A 16,144-nucleotide genomic window follows, 5' to 3' on the forward strand; every position below is an offset into this window, starting at 1 on the left:
AACAATTTTAGGTCTCTTTCAGTTGTCTTGGACATGAGACTGTTTTGTTGTTTAGTCAGTCTTGTTATATCCTAATTTATTAGTTTGGTCCTGTTCCAGAATAAATATTTTTATTTCAACAGTAGATTTTTCCATTTAAAATATAGTTATTGATAAGAATACAATACTATCAGTACACTGAAATGGGAAACATTTAGGGGGAAACAGGTGAACCTTGTTAACTGTACATCTGAAAATCTAAGGCCATCTAAGGTTTTTTCCACAGCCCTGAACGACATAAGTTATACTGACAAAAGCGGCAGTGTAGACATGGCCTGAAATACCAGTCATTCTTATGATACCTTAGTTTAGTAAAGTATGTACTTTTAACAAAAACATTTTAATTGTTTTCATCTTTGTATTTTCTCTGCTGGGAATATACGTGTTCTTATTACAACACAGACCTTTCTTTCGTAAATTGCACCTGCTCACACATGGAAAACCACTGTCCCTTGAGAGTATGTTGACGGTACGGCTCAATATTATGCTGTAACCCTTTAACTTCCAAAGAGGTTAAAAGTTAATGAGACATGTAAATAGATAATGCATACAGTGAATGAGATTCTTTGCTGTTTATAAATACCAAAGGTATTAAAGCACAGAAGAGAAGCTATTGTGAGAACTGTTTTTTATTAAACATGTTCAGGTATGTAGGCTATGAAATAATTTCTAGAGTTACTTGAAACCCAACTACATACAAATATCTGGCTTTCAATCTGCCTTGCTCTGTCTTTTCTGCTTTTAATTAGAGAACCTATCTTGCCTAACGTTGGACAAAACTCTTCAGTCAGCTGAGATATTTGTGCTTTACTTTGCATTACTGTAAATTTGAAGCTAATAGCTACCTTCTCTACATTTGTGGCAAGAAAATGTTGGGTTAAGAGGAAGTATGACTTCAGATATCCTGGAAGCATAAATGTCAAAAGGATATTTACTTGCCACGTATGCTAGAGCATTAAACAAACAAGTCACATTCTGTGTTTGTTTAACTTGAAGTAAAGACTGGAGTTTCAACCTTGACACTGATAGCAAGAAAGTTAAGTTGTGTGGGTTTTTTTAAAGCAGTTTTTGAGACAAGGAGCTGAAAATTGTTAATTTACTATTTCTGTGTTTTTGGACTTGAGTGGATTAGGCTCACATTTCATGTTTGCATGCAGTGGGTTATCTTTTGTACTTTTTCATGTGTCAATTGGGAGGGCAGATAGTAGCTTTTTATTCCCTCACTGACAAGTCTAATAACTAGGAGCATTTCTTCACACTCTCACAAAGGATACGTGAAAAACCAGTTGTTAGTCCCTTAGGTAAATAGACCTAATCATACAGCACTGGCAGCCGTGTGCATTTTTTGCAAGTGGAATGTAACAATGCTGTTCTTAATTTGGAGTCCTGACATAGACCAAACAGCCCTATTTGTCAATCAGGACATGTTCTTATAAATTTAAGACATACAGATGTTTAAACCTATGTAGTTTGTGTGCCAAATTTTGACCTTGATACATCTCTTTATCCACTGATCTCAATTGAATTGGAAGGGGGTATAACTCAGGACAGCTTTTGGCCCAAAGCCTTAACCCATCTCTAGATAGATCTAGATAACTAACCTGTATTCCCTCATTTTTCAGTGTGTTTCCTGCTCTTCAGGATGTAGACTATTACTTTTGTTTTAGTGAGTAATGTTCCCTTTCTGTCTGTCTTGAAGGTAGCTTTATCAGAATTACCTGATTATTGGCTTTCTCCACAATTTTAGCTAGTGATCTCTTAATTTTGAATTTGCTTCTACTTCACAGGTCATTAATCAGTTTTTTAGGATAGTTGTACAGTGTACGATATTCAAAATGAGAGCTATACCCCGGCTCTGGTACCTGAACTCAGGAAGAATAGAAGGTGGTGGTCGGAGCAAGGTTTTCAAAGAACAATAGGCCCTCAATTGAAAAATAACCCATACTTTTTCTTCCCCACCTTGTGTGTCTGGATAAACAGTCACACTAATCTGTCACAGCACATACTCATAAATGATATTGAATATGTTCCACTGCCTATATTCATTTGCTGCACATTTGCTTCTGTTATGCTGCTCATTAGATTTCTACTCTCAAATTAGAATTAGATAGTATAATACAGCAACCAGTGGAACTGAGGTAGACATGTTCCATCACTAATTGTTCCCTCATACTACATGTCTTATAGGAAGTCAACACCTTGCACAACATTTATTTTAAGTATTTTTTGGTCTTTATAAAGCTTTATTTTCCTAATTCTATTAGTAATTCTCATAACTTGCCAAAAAACCTGGGTCTCTGTTCATAATTAAAATTTGTATATATGTTTTTATTTCTTTACATGTGTCATTCTGGTAGTGGTTTAAAAATAAAACTGTTTGGTGAAAAGCTTTGAATTTACTAGCCTAAGTATAAAACGTACTTTCCTGCCTTTTCCTCTGTTGATTACTAAGAAAAAAGCTAGCACTTTATGTGCTTGTCAAAAAAGGCAGGCGCAAATAGAATTTTGAAAAGCTATTTTAAAAAGAAACTTAAAAATCAAGTCTTGCACCAAAATATTTCACCAGTCTCTGGTATCACTCTTATTTCAGTTTCTGACTCTCCAACTTTAGTGCTTTTTATTTTGACAGTTACCAAAACTCTGAACTAGGGCCTTAAGGCTTGATTTTGCTCACATTGAAGTCAGCTACAAAATTTACATTGACTTCAGTGGGACCATAAACAGGTATTTTATTCAGCACACCTGAATTGGACTATACTGACATTGTTGATATTTCTGACTGACTGAAGTACGTAGTGTTAGAGTAAAACTGTTTTGCTAGAGCAATGGAGAGTAATCCTTCTCCTCACCCCTGAAATGGCCATCATTTTCAAAAACTACTCCAAACTTGTCATGTTTTCTTTTGTTACACGTAGTCATTTGGTTGTATTTTATTGTTTTATATTCTGACTGAGTTCTTTTCTCATTTTCACTGATTCTGTGACCTTGGACAAATCACAAAGGGTAAAATTTTCAAAGCATCTAGGTCCAGTTTTCAAAAGTGGCTTAGGAGTGTCTATCCCTTTGATTTTTTTTTCAGTGAGGCTTAGGCTCCTACGTCACTTAAGTGCTTTTTAAAATGTTATCCTTAACCTTTGAACTTCCTTGTCTCCTTTCTCTAAAATGGAGCTTATTTTCACATTTTTGTAAAACAAGCAAGTCTTCCACCCAGACTGTTTTTACATTAACGTTGGATGATAGATCAGTTCTTTAATGGAGGAAAGAGACTCCTCGATTCACAGTGTAGATCATCTCCACTGCAGAAATGCAATCTCCTGTGCATTTGTTGCAGGAAACACAAGATGGACCTCAAGTGTTCAAATTGAGCATTTATTTCAGAAATGCCATTAAATACTCCAAAACTATTGTTTCTCTCGGGTGGGGAGAAGGGGCATCGTACTGTATGGCCTGGCTGCTAGTATGTTTTATGTGGTTTAACGGTTGTCAGTCACTGACCATGAAGAGGAAGCTGCTGCTGTGTTATCTTGAGTTTGAGTTTAGCCAGATAGATGATACATAGATTTTCATAAGTTTACTAAAATTCTGCTTCCTTTCAACAGGTTACAATGATTTAATTAAACTGTATTGTACTCTCTTTACCTTCTGGTTTTGTTCTTACAGGAACATGCCTACCCAGCTGATGAACTCATGCCTTTAACTTGCCGTGGACGGGTTCGGGGTCAGGAACCAAGTCGTGGGGATGTAGACGATGCCTTGGGAAAGTTAGTATTTGAAGCAGTGATTATCTTTTATGAACATGCAAATCTTAACAGATTTTTGCTGCTAATACTTCAGCTGATGCACACTCAAAACCCTTGTTTGATTTTCTAGATCGGGGTAGGCAAACTACAGCCTGTGGGCCGGATCCAGCCCATCAGGGCTTTGGATCTGGCCTGCAGGATTGCCAGCCCCGTGGCGCAGCGGGGCTAAGGCAGGCTCCCTGCCTGCCCTAGCCCCACACCGCTCCTGGAAGCGTCCGGCACTGTGTCCCTGCAGCCCCTGGGAGGAGTGGGGTGGGCAGAGGGCTCCAGGCGCTGCCATCACCTGCAGGCACTGCCCCCCACAGCTCCCATTGGCCGGGAACGGTGAACCGCGGCCAATGGGAGCTTCACAGGAGGTACCCGCAGGTGAGGGCAGCACGCAGAGCCCTCTGCCCCCCCTCCCCACCCTCACACACAGGGGCCGCAGGGATGTGGTTCTGGCTGCTTCCGGGAGCAGTGTGGGGCCAGGGCATGCAGGGAGCCTGCCTTAGCCCCACTACGCATCGCTGCCACCCTGGAGCCGCTCAAAGTAAGCGATGCCGGGTTGGAGCCTGCACCCCAACCCCCTGCCCTGAGCCCTCTGCCACATCCCGAATCCCTCCTGCATCCCAACCCCCTGCCACATCCCGCATCCCTCCTGCATCCCAGCTCCCTGTCCTGAGCCCCCTGCCACATCCCAGCTCCCTGCTCTGAGCCCCCTGTTGCACCCCCTGCACCCTAACTCCTTGCCCCGAACCCCTTCCTGCACATCGCACCCCCTCCCACACCCCGCATTCCCTCCTGCACCCTTGCCCCAGCCGTACATTCATGGCCCTGCATGCAATTTCCCCACCCAGATGTGGCCCTCAGAACAAAAGTTTGTCCACCCCTGTTCTAGATGCACACACATGCAGAATTGTGTCATATTATAAATAAGAGAGGTGGTGGGAACAAAACATAGTTTAGTAATTTCTATAGCCACTTTTCCTCTCTTCCCATGAGGTTAACTGATATGTAGTTATTCCTTTATCAAGAAAAATGGAATTGATCTCATCAAGTGAGATAAGAGTTTAGAATAATTTTGGATAGTACAATTTTTTTTCTTAGAGAAATCATCAATACATCAGTGCACACTTAAGGCCGCCAGTGAATTCAGTGGCTGAAACGGGTGTGGCTGGGTTCATTATCAGCTCTTCAGAACAAGAGACTACTGGCCATTGTGCTAGTTTAATAAGCCACATTTTAAATGACAGAAAGCTTTCAAAGGTAACTAAAAACAAGAAGTCAAAATGACTCTTACCATCATAAGTGTAAACTATTCATTAGCTCCAATTTTGGTCAGTAGGAGTTGCTAATGTCTATTCAAAGAAGAATGGTCAGTATTTATACCTTTCTGTTTAAATATCCATCATTTAAAACTAGCATATTTTTTATCAACTGGCAATCTGTGATGATTGCGTCACATTATTTCTAAGATTTTTGGGTTAAAAATAACATCATAACATAATATCTACCAAAACCATACCGAATTTTAATTATATATCTGATTTAAATGTTATTTCATAGGTTTTCACTGACACTGATTGATACCTTGGACACTCTTGTGGTAGGTTTGATCTGTTTTGCAATGTTTAATTGATGAATAAACTGTTTATCTACCTCTAGTCAGATTTCCAGGTTAGAATTCTGTTCTTTTGAAATAATGGTGTTAAGTAAGGAAACTCAGTTAAGTCTCTTATTCCATCAAAAGGCAGCTACTCTGTTGTAAAGACCTGTAAACAATGGATACAATTGACAGTGATGTTACTTGGAATTTTTTTTAAAATACTAAAATACTTCCTTGGCCTTGTAGTTGATCCAAATGAATGCCCATTGTGTTGCTGTCACTTTTTTTTTTTTTTTTACTTACAACAGTAATATGCATTTGCTTCCCCTGCTAATGTAAAGGCTTTTCTACACTTAAAATGCTGCAGCAGCACAGCTGCATCGCTGTAGCACTTCAGTGTAGACACTACATGTGCCAATGGGAAGGGTTTTGCTGTCAGTGTAGGTCAGGGGTGGCCAAACTTTTTGGCCCAAGGGCCACATCTGGGTATGGAAATTGTATGGCAGGCCATGAATGCTCACAAAACTGGGGGTTGGGATGCGGGAGGGGGTGAGGGCTCCGGCTGGGAGTGTGGGCTTGGGGGTGGGGCAGGGATGCAGGAGGGTGCTCTTGGCTGGGACTGAGGGGTTCAGAGGGCAGGAGGGGGATCAGGGATGGGGCAGAGGGGTTGGGGCACGGGAGGGGGTCAGTGGTGCAGACTCTGGGGGGCGCTTACCTCAAGCAGCTCCCAGAACCAGCAGCATGTCCCCCCTCCGGCTCCTATGCGGAGGCAGCAGACAGCTGCCCCATCGCTTGGGGTAGGTGGAGCCCCCTGGCTGCCCCTATGTTTAGGAGCTGGAGGGGGCAAGCCGCTGCTTCCAGGAGTTGTGCGGAGCAGGGCAAGTCCCCAACTCTGCTCCCCAGTGGAAGCTCGAGGGCCGGATTAAAATGTCTGGAGGGCCGGATGCGGCCCCTGGGCTGTAGTTTGCCTACCCCTGGTGTAGGTACTCTGCCTCCCTGCGAGGTGCTGTTTACACAGAGGGCTAGTTAGGTCCGTTTAACTCTTGCTCGGTGGGATGGATATTTCACACCCCTGAGTGATGTAGTTATACTGAGCTAAATTTCTAGTGTAGACCAGGCCCAAGTTAAACTGTTGACTTCTGGGACTTTTGCTCCTGGGGGAATTCTATGCCAAAAAATTAAAAATTTTACACACAATTGTGATTATTTTATTTGTCAAAATAACACAATATAATCATGCCAGTTTCAATTATTTTGAGAATTCATTTCAAAATACCTATTAGCAACTATGTCTGTAACAATACAGACGACAAAAAAGATTCCCTCAGGAGTAAAGAGGAGTGAGTAAAGAAACCCCTACAAAACCCCAGTTCCTGTTTCTCTTCCCCTCCCCCCTCACAGAGCCCAGCCACAGGGCCCCCCAACCCAGATAGCTGCACCCCCTCCCACCCAAAGCCCAGCTGCGGGGTACCCCTGGCCTACACACCCACTCTCGCCTTCCAGAGCTCAGCTTCAGGGTGCCCCACAGCCCAGACACTCGCACCCGCAGGGGCCCCCCTGGCCCGGATACCTGTGCCCACTTCTCTCAGAACTTAGCCGCGGGACAGCCCCCCCGGGCCAGAAACTGCCCCCCCCCAAGAGCCCAACCGTGGGGTGCCTCCCCAGATCAGACACCCGCACCCCCTCCCTAGTCTATAGACCAGCTGTGCTCACCCCCCACCCCAGAGCCCAGGGATCCAGAGGGAGAAAGAGCCTGATGCTGCATCCCAGGGTTGTACGGAGTTTCCTGCACGCCGCCTCCTTCCTTCAGGCATGCCAGGAACTGCAGCTGTGGGAAACTCTCCAGTTCCAATTCCTCCCTCCATTAGTGTCTTCTGTTTGTGAGCTGGACTCTGCCAGGTCCAATGGCCCCTAGTGGCCACCAGGAACTCTGCAGCACCAGTTCTGAAGGAAAAAAGTCCTTTGGTCTGACCCAGTATGGCTGTTCTTATGTTTCTTAGGCAAAATTTACAGTACAGTACTTGTACTAGGTGAATTTAAAAATATTTATTTTGTTTTTTACCGTGCAAATACCTGTAATCAAAAATAAAGTGAGCACTGTACACTTCGTATTTTATGTTGTAATTAAAATATATTGATTTCAAAATGTTGAAAACATCCAAAAATATTTAAATAAATGATATTCTATTATTGTTTAATAGTGCAGTAAAAACTATTACTTTTTTTAATTGCATGATTAATCACAATTAATTTTTTAAATCGCTTGACAGTTCTATATTCAGACTTTATAGCAGGCATGAGCTTGAACTGTGGAGTTCAGTTCCAGATTTCGAGGAATAGAATATGTGGGTGCAGGCGGTAGAAAACACTGACTACAATGTACTATAGTGAAAGAAAGGCACAAAACTGGGTAATCGTCAGACACATTTTCAGTGAATTATTCCCTGTTGAAAACTACTTTGTCATTCACATATGTCACTATAGCAAACCAGACTAACACTGATACCTATTCACATAATGTATCAGAATATGATATGGTCAGGCAGAAAAGCAATTTGAGCCATTTTGAGTATTTCCTGCTTTTTAACATAATGAACTTTATATCATACTTGAATGTCTGACTACACTAGCACTTTTTGAAGTAGATCAGTTTTACAGCATCAGAACCTAAAATGACTAAAGTTATTTTTGTTTTCCAGGTGTTAAATAAAACCAAAGAGTTTGAAGATGCTGTAAAAAATGTGATAAAAGATGTTAATTTAGATAATGACATAGTTGTATCAGTGTTTGAAACTAACATAAGAGTCCTTGGGTAAGTAACTAGTTTTCTTCATTTTCAGTGCACTTAAGATGTGATCTCAAGCTTATGTCCTGTCAAACATTTCCTTCCACCTCAGCTGATGTTGAGAATGGTGGTTCCCCTGGATCAACATAATTTAACTTATGTTATAGGAAGAAACTTATATAATAGATGTCAAATTCAGTTGGCTGACACCAGCAGGAGAGCTATTTTCAATACCAATTGAAAAAAGTGCCAGGATAGCAGTGGCTGACAACCTCATTTTCCTAGTGTAGACGTGGCCTCAAAGCTAAGATTATGTTGTCAGACATTCGATATACACAATGTCAAATTTCTCTAGTTTATAAAATTTGACTTGTACAATCTCATGTGTTCTAGTTATTTATGTTTTGAGTCAAAAAGGAGTGTGCAGTCTATTAGGTCTGTGGCTAAGGGATAATTCTGAAAGGTGATAATCACTCTTGAGGATGAAAAAGACAGACAACATCTATTTGTGTTTTAAAAAAAAATCATCAAGATGCTGACAGGTTTCTTCAAAGAAGCTTGTTTATAGATATTAAACAAGTATGCTCCTCAGAATTCAGATATCTTTACTACATTTTCAGAATGTTTTCACATAGAAGTAAATGATAATCAGTATTTGATTACTAGGGGCTTATATAAACATCATCACTTTATTTAGCTCATGATAACCTTTAAGATACTGGCCTCTATCCCATCCATGTGCAGGATTAATCATCTAGTTCTCTTCAGTAATCTACTACTTCAATGTGTTTTATATATATTCAGTGAAATGCTATAGGGAACAATTTATTGTTAATGATCTGCTCATCACCACAGCTTCCATTGATTTCAGTTGGAATTGTATGTGCTCAGCACTTCTGAAACATACATCACAATTGTTTATACAGTGCTTGTCACAAATGATAGAAATTATTGCACTGCTGTACCCTACTGACGTGAAATACATGTGGATATCTTTTCTTGTGTTTAGAGGTCTTTTAGGTGGGCACTCAGTGGCAATTATGCTGAAAGAAAAAGGTGAATACATGCAGTGGTACAGTGGTGAACTTCTGCACATGGCAAAACAACTGGGCTACAAACTTTTACCTGCTTTTAACACTACTAGTGGTCTCCCGTATCCAAGAGTAAGTGTTTTATAATTCAGATCACCCCACATGATAGGCAAAACTGTTAATATTTCAGGAAGTTATTTAGTAGAAAGGGAGAGAACTTTATTTGTGACAGATTATGCATTAATTTTCTTTGTATCGGATCAGAAAATAGTTCAGTTGTGAGTTAAAAAGAGGCTGAATGTCCTTGCTAACTAGGCTATGGAGGCATTTGGCACAGAAATCATTTAAACTTTTTTATAAGCCCTTTTTTATTAGTGTCAGTTGTGGGTGTAAACATTTATCACAGATACTTATATTTTGCATACATCTAATTATTCAGATCAATTAATATTTTGTGACCGGTGCTAACTAATTTCTTAAATTTTGTTTTGGGCTGTCTAAGCTTGTTGCTTTTCCAGATTTGCTGACAATGACCCAGAATGCATCATTCTGACTCATTAGAGATGGCAGAAATCTCATGAAACCCCTGTCTACTAGTATCTTGCACCTCTAGGCATGACTCAATAATCTGGAACAACAATGGCTTTTCAGTGTTACTTAAAATTTATTGATGTGCCTTCTACAGCCTGGTTAATTGGGAGTGTTCAGCATGCACCTTTGGATTCAACTCAAAATTCACCTAACTTTCAGTTTGCCTATTTATAAAAAAAAAAAAGTCTCCAGGTTTTTTTTGTTTTGCGAAGGTTATTGCTGGGGTATAATTTGGAATTTTTCTTTATATTTGTAACTTTTCATTACATGAAGCTAAAGCATGGCACACTCTTAGCTTATTGGTTAATTATAATGTATCAGACAGAGCAGGATTATATATTGGATTCTCTCTCATTTTTCACAAATAATTTTGAAAGGTCTCTGTTTTGACCTAATGCAGAACAAGAAAATTTTTTTAAATCTTGAACTTTTTTTTTTGGTAGGATGAGAAACGGTTTCCATGCAGCTCTACTTCTAAGTGACATAGGCACTTCTGAAAATTTTACCCAACATACCTTTTTGTGGCCGCAGAGTTAAGAGTGGTGGTAGTATCAGCTGAGACTAGATTAAGATTTTTGTTTTTTAATTAGAACAAATAAAGAACAGATAAAGAGATAAGAACTTAGATACTGTACTTTCCCATCATTGACGTGTATATATATATTTGCAGCTAGTAAAAGATACAATCTCTACTTTCTTTTAGGTTAATTTAAAATTTGGTTTAAGAAGTCCAGAAGCTCGAACAGGAACAGAGACTGATACCTGTACAGCTTGTGCAGGTACCTTGATACTTGAATTTGCTGCTCTAAGCCGATTCACAGGAACATCAATATTTGAGGTTTGCTTTCTATGGTCTCTTATTTATTGGGGTTAGGTTTTGAACTGCATGCTGTTACATTATTGTAATTTTAATTCAAATCCATGGGTAAAGAGTGAAAGAATTTCGGATTAGTTGTATTTGTGGCTGGTAATGGATTTTGCATCTTTTAGCTTTACTGTGCACAAGGATAAGTTGTGTTTTCAGAAAAATACTAATATGGCATATCTAATTAAGTACTATTTTAATTTTTTTATTCAAAAAGTTCTAGAAGGTGATTTACAGTAAAAGTAGTAATATCAATACAAAACTAAGTAAACTTAATATATTGAAGAGTTGGGTTAATAGACTCTTTCCAAGGTGCTTGGATAGAAAGGTTCTATTGATTTGTTTGACTAACATTGAAGAAGAGAATTGAGGCACATGATATTTAAAGTGCATTTCTGTTCTGAAAATTCACTCTGAGAATAGTGTAGTGAACTTTCATGTTTTATGATTTCAAGGCAAATGAGTTTAGTTTGTCTCCCCTCCCCACCCCTGCCCACCCCACAAAAAAATAAAAGTTTGTGCTTTGACTGCCAGCCCAGTATACTTAAATAGGGCCCTGACTCTTGAGCTTGGTTCATTCCTTCCTACATACCTTCATTGCTAAAAAATTCTGCAGACCAGATTAGGCCCTCAGTGACATCTGTGGTCTCCAAGTTATGCCCTAGTGATGTGTGCAACCCCCATTCTCTTCACTGGGTTTGTACAGATGTACTCATTGGCATGCAACACAGTGTTTTTTTGGTTTGTTTTTTTAACTTCATAAGGGGAAATATAAGCCAATTTCTCTTAACTGTACTGGCTGTGCAAGGCTAATCGGAGTAAAAATGCAGGTACGATTCTGAATACATAGTTAAGTTGAATAACAAGGTGCTAGTTTCACACTGCCACTTTTAAGAGTGGAACTGTTTTTGAAATGCATTCTCTTGTTCTGCTTCATTGAAAAGCAAAAAAGATATTAAAGTGAAATAGTAAAACTAAGGGGTCTAACTTCTTTAAATAAGGCTTGTAACTTTACAGCAGTGTAAGTGTGGTGACTGCAATTTATTCACTAAAGATGTAATAATTTTCAAAAGTCCCTAAGTAACTATTCCCTTTGGAAAGTCAAAAATATCTGACACATACTAATAGGGCTTTGTCAAATCCGAGTGCTGGACTAGAGATCTGAGACAGATTCTCTCCTTTGATGTAGTGTGTAAACAAATTAAACAGGCTCGACCAAGATTTATTCTGGGTTCAGCTGTAAAATATTTTTCATTCTTAATTTGATTAACCAAATATTTCAGAGTTAATTCCTGGAGCACACTGCTAGCTTTCTGTTTAGATTATTGTATCTGAACACATCTTAAATTATTCATGGTTTACTCCCTTTTAATACCAATCTATTCCCATTATGTAACATATTGCAATACAAACTGCCCAAGCATTTGGTTTAAAGCCTTTAGAATCAGAGACTTTTTGCATATTTTCAACAGCCCTCTGACTCACTGCTGTCTGCCGCTCTCTTCTTGTTTGTAGAAGGGAGTCACCATCCAAGAGACTCTTAAGTCAGCAGTGCCCTGTTTCAGCCAAGTGAGCAACCAACTCAGATTCACAGTAGTCTGTATGAAAAGTGCTGTATACATAGCTTTATTGTCTTCCATTTGTAATGTTAAAGATAGAAATCCTCCGTTGAGAGAGATGGGGTTGGATTTTTAAAAAACACTCAGTGTTGGCCTAACTCTGCTCTCATTAAAGTCAATGAGAGCAGTTAGGCCAACACTGAGTACTTTTGATTATCTCACCCTTAAAACCTAGCATTCCAGGCTGGTTGTCTGTATCCTTTTTTGGCTAGGTTGTCACCCCAGTTCATGCCTCCCTTTGTGTATTTACAGGGGGCTAATGCACATACTTAGCCTAACTGTTGGATAGAGCTACTGTGCCACCTAGAAACATCTGAAAATATGTATGTGGCAGTGGGGATGGGGTAGGCATAATTTAGAAGAAATTAGTGGTTGCAGTATTTCATTGGAGGGTCTTGAAATGTTATATAAGGTTTTTGTTTTTGTTTTTAATTTTTGAAGGATTTTTTAATGGTTATAAACAAAAAGGGTCTTTATACCTATTTTGTCGGTTGGAAACAGAGGCACAGACAAGTTATGTGACTTGCCCAAAGCTATATAGTGTGTAGGTAACCGTTACAGATAGAATACAAATACTTTTAATTAGCAACAAAATGACTGGTTAAATGGAATAAGTGCTGCTTTTCAAGAGAATTCAATGCATTATTGAGCTTCGTAGTTCTACATTTTGGAAATTCAGTCTAAATATGAATCTATATATCTCTATATCTATATCTCTACTACTTCATAGCTCCATTATTTTAGTGGACAAAACCCCCAAAAGCTTGTATACCAGCACCTGATGCTTTTTCTTGCCTCCTGTATTGCCCTGTAATTACACTTAAATTAAAAATTTTTGTTGGTTGCAGGAATATGCACGGAAGGCGCTTGATTTTCTTTGGGAAAAAAGACAACGCAACAGTAATTTAGTGGGAGTTACCATTAATATACATACTGGAGACTGGGTCCGCAAAGGTATGTGGCTTTGACTCTTAAGACCCATGATCACATGCAGCTCTTGGGAGTTTAAATTATTTTAAAATACCATTAGGAAGGCAAGTGGACTTTCAGATCTGAAGAAACCAGGTATAATGAAGCCTAGTCTTTCTCTGCAAGAATATCTTGCCTGAGAACTCAGTTTTTGTTTCAAGGAAAACATTCCCTAATTCCCTGGATGCTGAGAGATTTCTTAGTGCTAAATTTTCAAAGAATCTACTTTAAGTGCACAGTAAAGTACAAATAAGAGTGTAATTGTGTATTCAGGCCAATAAAAATATTTTCATACAAGAAAATTAAACACTTGACTAAATAGCATGCCTGAGCATACTCTTTTATGTTCAAATATACTAGAACACATTTTCAAAAAAGCAGGAAAATACTGCACACTACTCAGTGCAGCCCTTCATTAATCTACCTGCTCCTTTATTTGCACCATCAGTTGTCCTGAACATCCCCTCTTTTCTTTCATTCAAACAATAGCAATTGAAATGAAATTGAAAATTAGCAGTTGAAAACTTTTATCCATGTAACTATTTAAATTTAAAAATACAGTACTTTTGTATCTTGTGTTATTTCTAGATAGTGGAGTTGGAGCAGGAATAGACTCGTATTATGAATATTTATTAAAAGCCTATGTCTTGCTTGGAGATGACCGTTTCCTGGAAAGATTTAACACAGTAAGTTGATTTAACTTTTTGCTCAAGTATATTCCCCATTTAAGAATAATTTTTAGTGTTGTCTGTTAGCTGTTAGATTCCTGCTTTGTACTTCATGGACTTTGCAAGGTTTTTCAGAATCTTGCAATGTCCATACTGCTCATTCTTTCTGTTGTGTTGTAGCCAAACTTGAATTGACTACCATACCCACGTATGTTCCTCTTCCCTGCCCAACAAGGGTGGAGACCTCCTATGTAGCTGTGGGACTGAAGAAGCTCCTATACATCTTTCCTTGTTTGCGTCCCACACCAGTATAACCATATCTTTCTAACCATGGAGGGCTGTATTGACACTTACTTTGGAGCTCAACAATGCTACTTTTACACTGTTGTACAGAAAACCCTATTAATGTAAGGCCTCTCTTATCGCAAAGTAAGCTGAAAGCTCCTGCTGGCTCTCAGAGCAACAGATAGAACCTGAAAATCAAATTCTGGGTTTCATCTATCGGAGCAGAGCCATGAGTACAGAGACACTAAGCCAGCCCAATGCTTATATGAGTATAACCTGCAAAAACGTGCCTTAGTTCATAGGTTTATTAGATTCATAAGACTGCTAAGTTTTCTGAAAATTATGAACTTTTTTCACTAGAATAATCATGGAATCATAGAATATCAGGGTTGGAAGGGACCTCAGGAGGTCATCTAGTCCAACCCCCTGCTCAAAGCAGGACCAGTCCCCAGACTGATTTTTACCCCAGTTCCCTAAATGGCCCCCTCAAGGATTGAACTCACAACCCTGGGTTTAGCAGGCCAATGCTAAACCATTGAGCTATGATACAGAACGGTGATGCACAAATGAAATGAATTTTCTTGATTCTTGCAAGCAACATAAAAGTCAGACAAATAATTTATATTGCTAATGTGTATAGCTGTCATTATAATAATTTAATTGGGCTTCTTATTTGTTCAGCCCGTGATATAGTATTACCTCCTAAACTCTTCAACTGAAAGTTGAGGACTTTATATTAAAAACTGTGAGGCCTGCAATGCAAACACAAATAAGACAGCTGTCCTGGGAAAAAGAGGGATTGGGAGTGGGTAAGCAGACAAGTTATTCAAAGGGTTTTTAAAACTCTTTACAGCAGTTAGTCCCGTTTGGTGTTTTTCTTATACATGCATTTTAGAGTTCTCTGCTTCAGCCAAAGTAAGTGAGAAACTGCAGCCATCTTTATTGCTGTTAGCCAACTTAAAAACCACAGGAGCCAGACAATGTAGACGAGGTATAGTAGCCAAACAGAGAAAAAACTTGCATATTCATGGCAATGGTTGCTGGATATATTTGTGAATATGTATATGTATATATTACTGTTTAGCTGTGCAATAATTATTCAGGCTCTTACATTCTGATTTGCGTAACTAGGAACTGTGTTTTCATTTATGTATTACTAATTGCAGGGATGCACTTCCCTGAGACCATTACCTTACTGAAATGAAATATAGCAAACTACTGGGTTTTCATGTCCCTTTTGAAAGAGATGTGAGCTAATGTTTCTGTTTTTGTTAGCACTATGATGCCATAATGAGGTACATTAGTCAGCCACCTCTTCTGCTTGATGTTCATATTCACAAACCAATGCTAAATGCTCGGACCTGGATGGATTCTTTGCTTGCATTCTTCCCAGGCTTGCAGGTAAGGTTTCTAAAACCTCCAGTCCCCAGATCACATTAAATGGACTTAATAATAATTGTTCATAAAAACAGATATGAAAAATACATAATATAGTTGTTGTCATTTAGGCTCAGTAATTTAACTTTTAAAAATGTTATCTGCTGTGGAAGAGGGATTTGTTTGCCTTTGCTTTCTCTGCTGGTTATATTAAATCATGCAGCCATCAAATTATTTCCAAGTTTGTACTGGCTGTTAAGAGGGAAAACTGTCTGAACGTTCATACCCTTTCATTATCTACCTGGTTCTGCTTCTTTTACCTCTTAACTCCTTGAATATCATGTAAAATGCTTGACTTAAACTCTAATAGTCGTCTGCAGAAGTTTTTTTTAAATTCATATGCAAATCATTTTTAGGGGAGAAAAAACTAAACTCCTGCAAGAGTGGAGCAAGATAATTCTCCTCTTCTCCTCTCCCCTCCCCCCCCTTTTTCACTTAACTCTCAACTATAGAGATCCCTTTTCTTCTTA

General features: G+C 39.0%; 1 protein-coding gene across 2 annotated transcripts in view; it reads left to right on the forward strand.

Annotated features, from left to right (window-relative positions):
* The window catches only part of EDEM3 (ER degradation enhancing alpha-mannosidase like protein 3), a 51,749-nt gene that overhangs the window by 5,971 nt on the left and 29,634 nt on the right, over positions 1-16,144 (forward strand). For both annotated transcript variants that reach the window (XM_045026471.1, XM_045026472.1), the window contains exons 3-10: positions 3,700-3,800; positions 5,385-5,424; positions 8,124-8,236; positions 9,219-9,372; positions 10,535-10,669; positions 13,164-13,269; positions 13,873-13,970; positions 15,513-15,638. In XM_045026471.1, coding sequence (XP_044882406.1) covers positions 3,700-3,800; positions 5,385-5,424; positions 8,124-8,236; positions 9,219-9,372; positions 10,535-10,669; positions 13,164-13,269; positions 13,873-13,970; positions 15,513-15,638 — 873 coding nt within the window. The remainder of the gene's footprint in view (positions 1-3,699; positions 3,801-5,384; positions 5,425-8,123; positions 8,237-9,218; positions 9,373-10,534; positions 10,670-13,163; positions 13,270-13,872; positions 13,971-15,512; positions 15,639-16,144) is intronic.

Source organism: Mauremys mutica, chromosome 8 (genome assembly GCF_020497125.1).
Source record: "Mauremys mutica isolate MM-2020 ecotype Southern chromosome 8, ASM2049712v1, whole genome shotgun sequence".
In the NCBI taxonomy this organism is placed as follows: domain Eukaryota; kingdom Metazoa; phylum Chordata; order Testudines; family Geoemydidae; genus Mauremys; species Mauremys mutica.